Source organism: Mauremys mutica, chromosome 1 (genome assembly GCF_020497125.1).
Source record: "Mauremys mutica isolate MM-2020 ecotype Southern chromosome 1, ASM2049712v1, whole genome shotgun sequence".
In the NCBI taxonomy this organism is placed as follows: Eukaryota; Metazoa; Chordata; order Testudines; family Geoemydidae; genus Mauremys; species Mauremys mutica.
In genome coordinates, this window is record NC_059072.1 from 7,742,105 (window position 1) to 7,755,597 (window position 13,493).

General features: G+C 50.4%; 1 protein-coding gene across 1 annotated transcript; it reads left to right on the top strand.

Annotated features, from left to right (window-relative positions):
• The first annotated feature begins 4,165 nt into the window (after nucleotides 1-4,165).
• LOC123376522 (tubulin alpha-3 chain-like) lies at nucleotides 4,166-11,098 on the top strand. The gene is made up of 4 exons (XM_045028586.1): nucleotides 4,166-4,189; nucleotides 5,161-5,383; nucleotides 8,716-8,864; nucleotides 10,003-11,098. Exons 1-4 carry the CDS (start codon nucleotides 4,181-4,183, stop codon nucleotides 10,981-10,983), a joined length of 1,362 nt encoding a protein of 453 aa, XP_044884521.1. The 5' UTR covers nucleotides 4,166-4,180; the 3' UTR covers nucleotides 10,984-11,098.
• Nucleotides 11,099-13,493: the final 2,395 nt, after the last annotated feature.

The following is a 13,493-nucleotide window of genomic DNA, read 5'->3' on the forward strand; positions in this document are numbered from 1 at the left end:
GGTTAGGTTTTAAAATCTGTTCCTTCTCTGCGAATGGGAACAGTTTTTTAAAAAACAGAAACAATTAACTCTTTACAGGCATTGCCCTGTCAGACTGACGGATTTCTGAGCTGCAAATGCTAACCTGTTTGTTCCTTGAATTGAAGCTTTGATTCGAGCTAGCCTGGCATCTTGTATTTCAATTGTTCCTGTCTGGCTTTATAGGGAACGGTTGAAATCTGACATGACAACCTGCCAAAGACTCTTCTGAACAACTTCCTAAAAATAAACTAACAAGGCACTGCTGTTCTCAATGGAAAACCCGTTTTAGATCATGCAAAGTCTAGAGCTCTGGCAAATTAACTCTCACACATTCAATCTAGCATCACACAACATGGGTTCTGTTGACCACAACTTGGAATGCAGGCGTTCGGCACTGCAGATAATCAAGCTCCGAAATAGCCTACTGCTTTTCATCACGGCAACCTAAACTATCCTACAGATGTGGGTATGTCTTCTTCAAATGGGTCAGAAGTGAAGTGAGGGGTGCTGGGCCATATTTTTGGTTCATGGCAGCACTCTAACCAGTGGGCCACACTGTCTCCCGCACCCGTGGGTGGTTTTGCCCTCCCTTTTATGGTCCAGTCACCCTTTGAGATGCCTTTCCCTGAGGGCTACCCCTGGATAAAGCTCCTTCCAGCTGTGAGAATGGAGACATGGAGTCTCACAGTGATAGAGGTTCCATGTTGTTGTTTGCTCAAATGCAGATCAATCTATTCCTGCTCCCCTTCTTTGCCAGAGAATGGCCTCTTGGCCAGCGATTGTCAGTCATCTCTGATGGCACCTGGCTAGAGGGGTCAGCTTGTCCTTTGTCTTTGAGAAACAGGTTCACACCGTCCCCTGACTTGTCTGGTAAACACATTTCAGTCATGATTTCAGCTTCTGTTCACAACTTTACATCCAAGGTTGATACACACATTTCATCATGAGATTATTGACCAGTGAGTTATTAATTTTCAAATTATACCTCACAAGGCACATTTTGTACAAAGATTATTACCACGGGGGTAGGGTGTGAATACAGGGGTGCGTTCGGTCCCCACTTCTCCATTTTTTGTCTGTATGATCTCTGTCTGGTTCTTTGATTGTTTCCGTCTGTTACCTGACAAAGAACGATTACTATATCCCCATCTGCAAGATGGTGAAACTGAGGCACGGGGTGGGAAGTGACTTGTCCAAGCTCACCCAGCAGAGCATTGGCAGAGCCAGGAATTGAATGCCTGTTTCCAGAGTTCCAGCCCAGTGCCTGGTCCTCTAGGTCATCCTGTTTCCTTTCATAGCCAATGTATTTACCCTCCGAGGGCTAAATCAGTGCTACTGAGATTTAACCCCATGGTTATAGGGCATCTAAGGGTTTCAAAAGTGAGGCTAGGTTGTTATCCTCTAGTGCAGGAGTTCTCAAACTTCATTGCACCACAACCCCCTTCTGACAACAAAGACTACGACGGGACCCCAGGAGGGGAGACTGAAGCCTGAGCCCGCCCAAGCCCCACCACCCCGGGTGTGGGGGGCTGAGGGGGGGAAAAGCCGAAGTCCCACCACCCCAGGCCAGGGGGCCAAAGCCGAACCCCAAGGGCTTCAGCCCCAGGCAGGGGGCCTGTAACCTGAGCCCTGCCACCCAGGGTTGAAGCAAGTCTAAGCCAGCCCTGGCAATCCCATTAAAATGGGGTCCCAACCCACACTGGGGCCCCGACCCACAGTTTGAGAACCGCTGCTCTAGTGAACCAGCCACCGGAGGGTGATGCAAAACACACTTGCTGGGGTGGGTTACCCTTGGACCAGTAAACCGGCCCACCATGTCACCTCCAAGGTGACTGCCCCTCCGTGGTGGGCTGAGTGATGACACTGATCCCGAAACGAGCATCACACAGCTGGAGGGGTCCAGCTCTGCAGGGCTGCTTGCGAGCTCGGGGCCATCGCCCGTCACTCGGTTGGCAACATCTGTAAAGCACTGCAGGATCCTTCACAACGCAGCAGCGCCCGGCTAAACGTCACCCCAACACTGCAGCCTATCCTCTCTGCATGAGCAGGGACTACTGGCTAAAAGCACAGCATGCCAAGGGGTGGAGATGTGGCCAAACATCCACTATGGACTAAGACCATCTACCCTGGTGCATGCATAGTCCCCGTTACTGTACTCATAGACTGTAAGGCCAGAAAGGACCATCATGATCATCTAGTCCGACCTCCTGCACATCGCAGGCCACAGAAACTCACCCACCCACTCCTGTAACAGACCCCTCACTTCTGGCTGAGTCACTGAAGTCCTCAAATCATGGATTCAAGGCTTCAAGTTACAGAGAATCCACCATTTACTCCAGCTGAAAGTGACCCTTGCTCCAGGCTGCAGAGGAGGGTGAAACCTCCCCCCCCGCCCACAAGGTCTTTGTTAGCCTGACCTCAGGGAAAATTCCTTCCTGACCCCAAATATGGTGATCAGTTAGACCCTGAGCATGTGGGCAAGCCGCCAGCCAGACACTGGGGAAAGAATTCTCTGTGGTAACTCAGAGCCCTGCCCATCTAGCATCCCATCGTGGGCCGCTGGGGATATTTGCTGGTAGCAGTTGCAGGATCAATACTGTAGTATCGGAGCACCTCCCAATCCTTAGTGTATTTATTCTCACAGCCCCCACCCCAGTGCGAGAGGGAAGAGCTATCATCCCAATTGTACAGAGGGCCAAGAGACATGGGGGCCCAGATCCCCAAAGAGATTTAGGCACCTAACACCCATTGAAATCAATGAGGCACCTCAATCCCTTGGCAGATCTGGGGCCCAAGTGACTTGCCCAAAGTCCCACAGGAAGCCTGTGCTGGAACAGGCGTCTCTCAAGGCCTAGACGCGTTGCTGTCACCGGAGCATCCGTCATCCCAAGAGCACCCAATTTGCCTTCGAAGGCAACACCTAGGAGAATGGTCTAAGCACTGCGCCCCTGTGAATACAAACAGAGGGTTTAATGTCTCGGACACCCCCCAAGAAGGGGCTCTGCAGCTTTAAACTTGCAAGCAGCGTCTCCCTCTTCAGGTGGAGCCCCTTGCAAGCAGGCTATAAAGTTCCAGTAAGCTACAGCGGGAGAGCCCTCAGAAACTGCATCCAAGAAAGTGCTTTGGTAGGTAATTGCTATGGTAGGTTTCTATGATGGAAGTTTTGTGGGTCAGCTTGTGAACAGGCTGGAGATTGTGAAGTTTCTGGCTACGTGTGCCTTGCTACTTTCTCTTGGGAGCTAATGCAAGCGGTGGGTTTTAGGGGGTGCTTTTTGCCTTTTGGAAGGGCTTATAGAAGCAGGGAGTGTTCCTTGTAAGTGTAGCTCTACCTCTGATATCTAGTTTGCCTTTCAGACCTGCTCAAATGCTGCCTATGAGGGTATAATCCATTAAAGTCTAGGGGCTTTCAGTTGCCTGGCTTGCTTTTTCCCCTCTGACCTCTTGCCTCAGTGAGAACTTCTCAGGATAAGAATATGAAACTTCTCTGGCCGTGTATGGCTGTAAGGACTCTTAATCTGACCTTGAGGCTTGACGATCCCAAAAGCGCAGCCTGCTACCACTTGAGCTAAAGGAGCAATTCTGTTGATTGGGGCGGTGGGGGGATTGTAGTAGTCTTTCCCCCTCTAGTAGCTGGCCCTCTACGTACACTAAAGGTTGTGTTCTAGTGAAGTATAAATGCAGGCTGTTTGGGGTGGGTGTGGTTCCTTCAATCTATTGCACTTTCCTAGAAAAAGGTTCTTCTCTGGCACAAGCTTCCCTGGTCTTGCCAGGTGTATTAAGACACCTGCTGTGTGATCCAGTTAGCCCGTGAGCCTGATTCAAATCAGCTGCCCTGGCTTCTGAGCTCAAGTACTTCCCTGCAGCATTAGAGATGCCACTAGGGAGTCCCATGGACTCAGAATGTTACTGTGTTCATCTAACCAGGTCCTGCCTCTGGATGAGCTACTGACCTGGCTGTCTGAGGAGTCCTGTTCATTCCCTACAGCTCCATTGTGGACAAGCCAGTGTCTCATACAGGAACACGCTGCTTCTCCTGGACTCAGTCCAACGTGGTGGAGATGGTCATTGAGTCTCAAGCTGGCTTAACTTCTCCATACAGCTCCCCAAGTAGCTTTGTTTCCTAAAAGAGTTTTCACTCCCCCCCTGCCAGAGGGGGCAAATGAAAAAAGTGAGGAGGGAAATGGGGGGGCAGAACTCCTGGGCCCCCTACAACAACAAACCAGTCATGGAGGGGTCAGAGGAGAATAGACTTCTAGCGACAGACTTCAGGTTGACTGTAGCAGGGTGGTCACCTACTTCTGCCCTGAAGGGCTTGAAATCAGCCCTGGGAGAGGGTGGTGGCTGCTAGGAAAGCAGCAAGCCTAGGCTGATTGGGGAAACAGCTACACCCCAGTCAGACCACAGCTGGCCTGTATAAAAAGGCTGGGAGCCAGGAGCTCAAAAAGGCTCTTTCCAGGCTGGGAGAGAGCAGGGACTGGCTGCCTGCAGAAAGGGGACTGGGGGTGAAGCAGGGCTGGGGAAAGCCAGAGGAGCAGGGGAGCTCCAGGCTGGCAACTCCCCAGGCTGCAGGGCCTGGTCAAAGGCCCATAGAGGTACTGGGAGGTAGAGGAAGGCAGCTGGTCCAACCCTGCCCCCCTTGCCTATGATGAGTGGATTTTACACTGCAGTTGGCCCCAGTGAGTGGGGGCTAGATGGTGACTGGCAGCAGCTATAGACTGAGGCAAGGTGGGGATAGAGGGCTGGAGGTTCCCCTGGGTGGGGAGACCCTGAGACTGGGGGCATTACCAGGGGGCAGCACCCCAAAGATAAGGGGCCCTGGGTCCTGGGAGGGACGGGGGGGCAGCAGCAGTGGGACACCAGCCTGTAGAGGGCGCTCTGCTTTGGAAAGAGCTAATTCCCTGGGACAACCAGCAGGAGGCGCTGCAGGGTCAGTCTTGCACCGTCACAGTGATGTTTAGCGTCTCTAGAAAAAAGGAAAATATGGGAATTTTATCCTTCCTATGGAAAATGAATCCTGATCCTGCAAGGTTGAGGCTGATCCCACTGATGCAGGGTTGAGGTTGTCTAGGTCAGTCATCTGTGTGCGTGGCGCATACAGCCTGTCTCTCTCAGTGCGGTCCTGACTGTGTGTGTTTCCAGAGGGAGTGCCTCTCCATCCATGTGGGCCAGGCTGGAGTCCAGATGGGCAATGCCTGCTGGGAACTCTATTGCCTAGAACATGGAATCCTACCAGACGGGACCATTCCTGCCGCAAAGGCAGGTGAACAAGTGGATTCGTCTTTTGAGACTTTCTTCTGCGAGACTGCAGCAGGGAAGCATGTCCCCAGAGCGGTGTTCATAGACCTGGAGCCGACAGTCATTGGTAAGATACTGACATGGGTGAATCTCCTTGATGTACAGTCAGGGCCGGCTTTAGGAACTGTGGGCCCCAATTCGAATACCTAGCAGTGGTCCGGTTCTTTGGCGGCACTTTGGCGGGGGGTCCTTCACTCGCTCCACAGCACTGAAGGACCCCCCACTGCCGAAATACCACTGAAGACCGGAGCGAGTGAAGGACCCCGCTGCTGCTGAAGACCTGGACCACCACCAGATGAGTTTAAAAAAAAAAAAAAAAAAAATTAAAAAGGCACCCAAGGCCTGGGGCCCAATTCTGGGGAATCAGCCTAAAGCCGGCCCTGTGTACAGTGACTGTCAGTTTTGTCGTCCTCTCCATCACAAACTGCAAACACTTGCAGGGTTGGGAGACTGGCCTCCAGATTACTGGGGTCCAATCAGGCAATGGGCTAGCTCCACCCTGTCCCTTTCCCAGCCTCACCAGCAGGGCCGGATTAACTAGGGTGACCAGACAGCAAATGTGAAAAATCGGGACGGGGTGAGGGGTAATAGGAGCCTATATAAGAGAGACCCAAAAATGAGGACTGTCCCTATAAATCAGGACCTCTGGTCACCCTAGGATTAACTCTCCTGTGGGCTAGAGGCTATTGGATTTGGTGGGGCCACTGGTGCAGGATTCTGACCTGGGTCAGGGGGTTGGGGTGCAGGTTCTGGGAGGGAGTTTGGGTCAGAATCCCCTCCTGCACCTGGGGTAGGGGGTTGGTGCAGACAGGAGGCGTTTACCACAGGTGGCTCTCGGCCGGTGGTGCAGCAGGGCGCTGGCAGGCTGCCTGCCTGCCGTAGCCCTACGCTGCTCCCAGAAGTGGCCGGCTGCTGGCAGGTCTCTCCGTGCCCCTTGGGGGAGTGGGACAGCATGTCTCCATGTGCTGCCCGCAGGGATGGTGCTGGGGGCATGGGCAGTGTGTGGAGCCTCTCCTCCCCCCCATGCCAGGGGCTGCAGAGATGTGCCAGCAGCCAGTCGCTTCTGGGAGCGGCGTGGGGCCATAGCTTGCAGGAAGCCTGCCGAGCCTTGCTGTGCTGCTGGACGCTGCCAGGCAATCACGATCTCCGGACTGCGAAGAGGCTCCAGGATTGACCCATCAATCGTGGTGACTGCTGAATTGTATATAATGATGGGTTTATTTCTGCAGGGATCACCTTAGCCTGAGGCCCTGGGCTGCAGCTCCTGAGGCCCTGTATTAATCCATCCCTTCTCCCCAAACTTCTAGAGAGGGTGTAACTGATAGGCCTTCATTCAAATAGTGGATGTTCAATATTAAAGGGATGCTGCTGGACTGAAGCGCCTCTGTTTAAAACATGGTGCTTTATTCATCAGTGAAGACCAAAGTGTCCCACTGGGATGACCCTCCCTGGGTGAGGTCAGGGAGGTGGGCACAGGAAGATTGTAGCAGAGGCTAGTGCAAAGGATGCCTTTCTCACCCAAGCAACTTCTCTCCCTCCTCCCTATGTGCGGGTCACCATGTGGGAGTGGGGAGGAGAGAATGCAGATGGTGAAGGAAGCACAGGGTGGCCAGTCTGGTGGAGGGATGCTCTGGCTGGTTCTTATCCTAGACCTCCTCTCCAAGGTCCATATCCAGTCTGAGCACAGTGTCACCGGCTTGAACCTGCCACACTGAAATGTTTCTAAGATGACTGTGGAACAGACCCTGAAAATGGGGACAGTCTTGGGGCTTGAAGACACGCGGCTTTTCCATGTGAAAACAAACCTATCTCATGGCCTCTAAAGGGCTGGCATTCTCCTCTTGCATGTGTGTTGGGCAGGGAGTGATCTGAGACACAGGGTCACTTAGACTATCTCTGTGCTTGTTACTACACCTCTTCAGAGCACAGGAACTGAAAGCTGCAACCTCCTGCAAGTCCCTCAACATGGACAATTCCCAGCTCCCATGAGCTAGCACAAAGCTGCAGTGTCTGATAGGGGAATTATTCTCAGAAGTCACTTAAAGTAGTTTTAACCCTCTCATTCAGGGTCTCCTGGTGAGCTTATTGCTGTAGCATCCAAGCACCTTTGTGTGACAGGTTTGGTCACAGAGACCCCCTGGAGACTGTTACCTGACATGCTGAGATTACCTCAGAGCCCATTTTTCCTGCCAGCTTGGGACTCCAGAACCCTGCCTTGTTGAGCCAGACACGCTAGCCTGTTGCAACACCAACCCAAGTCTGGTCCACGCCCCCAAAGCTTCAGACTTTAAGTGAAAACAGCTCTGCAGGTCACATATCTCCATCACCCAGTTCCCAGGGGGATCCAAACCCCTAATAAATCCGTTTTACTCTGTATAAAGCTTATACAGGGAAACTGGTAAATTGTCCGTCCCCTATAACAGTGATAGAGATGCACAGCTGTTTGCTCCCCCAGGTATTAATCACTCATTCTGGTTTCATCAATAAAGTCACTTTTGTTTAAGTATAAAAAGTAGGATTTAAGTGGTTTCAAGTAATAACAAACAGAACAAAGTAAGTTACCAAGCAAAATAAAACACGCAGCTCTAAGCTAATACATTAAGAAACTGATTACAGGTAAATCTCACCCTCCAATGTTCCAATAAGCTTCTTCCACAGACTAGACTCCTTCCTACTCTGGACCCAATCCTTCCCCTGGTACAGTCCTTGCTAGTTCCAGCAGGCATCTTAGGAGAAAAGCAGGGGCTTTCTCGTGACGGGGACCCCCTTTTGTTCTCTTCCACCCCCTTTTATAGCTTTGGCACAAGGTGGGAATCGGTCTAGCTGGGTCCCCACCTCTCCTTCTAAATGGAAAAGCACCAGGTTTAAGATGGATTCCAGTATCAGGTGACATGTTCACATGTCCTGTGAGACCCCCTCTATTCTTCCACAGCTCATCCGCAATTACACAGGCAGGCTTGCAGGTAAATAAACCACTTACAACCAAGTGTCCTAGTCAATGGGAGCCATCAAGATTCTAAACCACCATTAATGGCCCACACTCTGCATAATTACTATGGGACCTCAGTTATACTTCATATTCCTAGTTTCAGATACAAGTTTCATACAAATAGGATGAACACACTCAGTGGATAAGATTTGTAATGATACCTTACAAGAGACCTTTTGCTTAAAGCATATTTCAGTTACATCATATTTCCATAACACATTATGGAGTGCAACGTCACGCTTGGGTTTCATGAAACCTACTGTGTGGGCCTAACCTACCCTTGGTTTAACTTACTGTGGCTTAGTTGCCCTGGCAGTTTATGCACCTTCTCATGCTCTTGTCTGATAGCAGCTCCATTTTTATCATGGTCGATTGCAGATATCTCACTATACGGTCTCACTCCCCCACAGATGAGATCCGCACGGGGACCTACCGCTTGCTGTTCCACCCGGAGCAGCTCATCACAGGCAAGGAGGATGCAGCCAATAACTACGCCCGAGGTCACTACACCGTTGGGAAGGAAATCATTGATAATGTATCCACCAGGATTCGCAAAATGGCAAGTAGGAAAAGCAGTTTTGTAAGTGGCTGGTGCGGCGCGGCACGGCTCTGCTACGTGGGCTGGCTGCAGTGTTTGACTCCTGGGTCTTCATGCATCTAGTCCTGAGCTTACATTGCTGGAGCTAAGGGAGGGGGTTCCCTCTGCACCCTGGGAACCCACTCCCTTCAGGAGTGCCCTACTCCCATCAAAGAAAAGCAGTGGCTTCCTTCCCACCCACCCACCCCTTAGGAGCAGGAGTGTGGGGTCCAGTCTCTCCCAACCACACCCGGAGTGGCTGTAGGGGTCCTAGTATGTGCCTGTGTAACCCACCGGTGAGGGGTGTTACGGGTTGGAGGTCCCCAGCATGTGGCCATGAGGGCGGCCTTCCCATTGGAGTGGATGGACTGGGCCCTCGTTGCTCTGACCACTCTTCTCTGCTCTAGGTGGGGGTGGCTGGGCCCCCCAGGGAATGGATCTGGTTGAGATGCATAGGACCCTTCGCGCTGCTTAGAGTTCGTGTTTCGGACTCAGGCAGGCAGCATTGCACTGGTGACACTTGGTTCATGCATCCACGCTGCTGCCAACCACAATGGTTAGAAACTCTTTAAAACGGAAGCTGAGAGTTTCCTGGAATAACGTGCCTCAGTAGTTTGGCTTCTAGGCATGGGTCTGTCGTGCATGGGAACTTCATAAAAACGTTTCCCCAAAATGCTCGGGATAGTGATTGTCTTGACATCAGTGGGCATTGAATGCATCTAACCAGAGGCATCTGGATTCTGTAACAATGGCAGCCAAAATGAACTGTCCTCCAGCAACTGGCCCCTTGGGGACAAGCTATTGAATCCCTCCTACTGTGCTCCCCGCTCAGCTGCTGGCATATTGCCTATACTACAGGTGAAACCGCTCAAAAATACGCAGAACCCGGGTCTGCTTCACTAGCTGTGTTGACTGAACTTTGCTCAGGGTAGGCTGTGACTTGTGCCCACGCAGCCTGAGGCAGCGATGTATGGCGTGGTTCACCTTTCTAACCGGCAACTGTAAGTGATGACTAAAAACGTCACTTGTGCCTCGTCTCAATGATTGTTTCATACACATGGTGCTTTAAATCTCAGCCCTCAAGAGGGGAATGGGAGTCCAACATTTTCTTCTACTGCAGGCTGACCAGTGCAGTGGCCTTCAAGGCTTCCTGGTCTTCCACAGCTTCGGAGGAGGCACAGGCTCTGGATTCACGTCGCTCTTGATGGAGCGTCTCTCGGTGGAGTTCGGGAAGAAGTCCAAGCTGGAGTTCTCGGTGTACCCTGCCCCACAGGTCTCCACTGCGGTGGTGGAACCCTACAATTCCATCCTGACCACCCACACCACGCTGGAGCACTCGGACTGTTCTTTCATGGTGGACAATGAGGCCATTTATGACATCTGCAACCGGAACCTCAATATCGAGCGTCCCTCCTACCACAACCTGAACAGGCTGATAGCCCAGATAGTGTCGTCCATCACTGCTTCCCTGAGGTTCGATGGTGCCTTGAATGTGGATCTCACTGAATTCCAAACTAATTTGGTGCCCTATCCCCGCATACATTTCCCCCTCACTACCTATGCACCCATAATCTCGGCAGAGAGAGCCTACCACGAGCAGCTCTCGGTGCCTGAAATCACCAACGCTTGCTTTGAGTTCTCCAACCAGATGGTGAAATGTGACCCTCGCCGAGGCAAATACATGGCTTGCTGCCTGCTGTACCGGGGGGATGTGGTGCCCAAGGATGTGAATGCAGCTATAGCAGCCATCAAAACCAGGAGGTCCATCCAGTTTGTGGACTGGTGCCCAACTGGGTTTAAGGTGGGCATCAATTACCAGCCTCCCACCGTGGTGCCGGGGGGAGACCTGGCTAAAGTGCAGCGGGCCGTCTGCATGCTGAGCAACACCACGGCGATTGCAGAAGCCTGGGCCCGTCTGGATCACAAGTTTGACCTGATGTACGCGAAACGGGCCTTTGTGCATTGGTATGTGGGGGAGGGGATGGAGGAGGGGGAGTTCTCCGATGCCAGGGAGGACATGGCTGCTCTAGAGAAGGACTATGAGGAAGTTGGGTTGGATTCTGCCGATGGGGATGAGGCGGAGGAAGGAGAAGATTATTAAATGCTTGTTCTAGGCATTAGCCTGGCACTGCTATAATGCTATTCCTCTTGTGGGCTAGATGTATCTGGGGTTACGTTTAGTTACTTGCAGTCTTGCTGCTGGATGCATCCCTGCATGTCACATTGACTGTTACAGCATGGATGAGGGTCAGGTGTCCAATGACTGTCATGTCCTCTGCTTGCCAGTTCTCTTTGAACTGGAACTGTGAGAATAAATTCTTAACTGCAAACTTCTGTGTCTCATTCAGCTAATTCTGGCTAAGCCTGGAGGTGGGAACTCTGAAATGTGGGTGTCTACAGTTAAGCTTGTGCGTGCCTGTTTGTTTAGTACAAGATTGCAATTGACCTGTCTTTCAGGTGCAGAGTTTTCACTTCTACCGCAGATTGTGGTGGAGCTATAAGTGCTGGGCTGGGGGTGTAGCCTGAAGTTACACACACGAGTGTCAAACTGACTCCTTCCCTGAACGTAGAGATTCCAAGTGTTTGAATCCTCCACTAGGTTCTTGAGGAGGAAAAGGTTCTGCCATCCTTCAGCCATAACAAATACTGCCAGACCCAGAAGGTGATGGGCGGGCGCTGGAGAACAAATGATAGTGATTTGTGTAAAATTCTGCCTGATGGCATGCATTTCCAGCTTCTCCCAACCCTAATTCTGTGTTGCTATCCCCACAGCTGCCAGTCTCGTTGTACAACAGCAAAGTATGGGCACACAAGGAGAAATCTATGACCAGCAGAGTTAAGGGCAACAAGGAGTTTTTTTAAGTTTTAAGAATAAAAAGAATCCTGAAAATGGTATTAGCCCATTACTAGATGGAAATGGTAGAATTAGCAATAGTAATGCAGAGAAGGCAGAAGTGTTCAATATTTCTGTTTTTGCATTTGGGGAAAAAATATTGTCTCATGGTGATAATACCTTTTTTCCTTTCCACTAGTATCTGCGGAGGATGTAAAATGAACAGCTACTAAAGTTAGACACTTTCAAAATCAGCAGGTCCAACTAACATATCCAAGAGTTTTAAAAGAGCTGGCTGAGAAACTTGCTGGCTGACTAGTGTTGACTTTTCAATAAGTCTGGGAACACTGGAGCAGTTCTAGAAGACTGAAAGAAAGCTGATGTGCCAATTTTCAAATGGGATGAGCTAGGTAATGTTGTCAGGCTAACAGGTCTCTAAATCCTCTAAGATAATGGAATGGTTGACATGGGATTCAATGACCATGCTTTAATGCTTTTTAATGTTCATGCAAATCAACGTGGGTTTATGGAAAATAAATCCTCTCAGACTAATTTGATTTTTTTTTTCTCCAAATGAGACAGCAACTTTGCTTGGTCAAGGTAATAGTGTTCTAATAGACTTAGACTTCTGTAAGGATTTGGCTTGGTACCACATGCCGTTCTGATTTTAAAAAACAAACCCTAGAGTGATATAAAACTAGCCAATTGTTAATTCACCTATGTGCCATGTTAACTGACAGGCCTTAATGTAACTCTAAAGGGGGAGTTGTCATGGGGTGTGTGTCCAGTGGAGTCCTGCAGGGCTTTGTTGTTGGCCCTCTGCTCATTAACATTTTTATGAATGAGCTGGAAGAAACACACTCTTTCCCTGATTAAAGTTTGCAGGTGACTCGCAAGTGGAGGGAGTGGTAAGTAACTAAGAGGACAAGTCACTGAGTGAGAACAATCTGGATCGAGTGGTGAATGGGGGTGCAAGCAAGGAATAAGCATTTTCATATGGCTGCACAAAAATGTATCCAGCTGTGAATAAAGAATGTAAGTCGTACTTACTGTCACAGGGCGTGGTCTGGCCCTCTCGCCCCTCATCCGCCACCCTGACAAACCAGGCTGCTGTGATGAATGATTATTAAAACCAAAAGTCACACATTAGGTTCTTCCACTTCCAAGCTCAAAATCTATTCTGGGTTTTACCCAAAAAACATGCTGGTGGCCAATCCTTAACAACTAAAGGTGTATTAATATTAAAAAGGAAAAAAAGCACACAGTGATTATACATTACAGTTGATTTTAGAGTTTTTGTAATTCCATGGTTTTAGCCTGAGTCCTGGATCACATGAGCCTTGCTGAGGCATTCAGTGCCTAGGTGCTGCCTGAAGGGACCTCACGAGGGGTCCCTGGAAGAGCTGATTGGCCTTAAGGGGTCAGCCTTGTGTAAATCTGTCTTGAGGGTGTTGACCATGCCTTTTCCAATGATTCTTGACATAACATTCATCACAATTGTGCAACAGTGGTGATACATTAGTGTAACAGGCTCACCTTTCTTTTACACAGCATCACTCAGGCTGGGGAACTCCAGCTGGAGAAGCAATGACTCTGAAAAAGATTTTCACAAGTGTTTTTACCATATAGCTTATCCTGGGTCCCCAAACAAAACCAGCTCTGCTGGCCCAAGCCCTACTAGGCTGCCCTAACAGCATCTTCACGAGGGTTCTTGCTGGCATAAAAATCAAATACCCCTTACAAAATCACACCCCGCTAGGCACTGCTGGACTGGCACC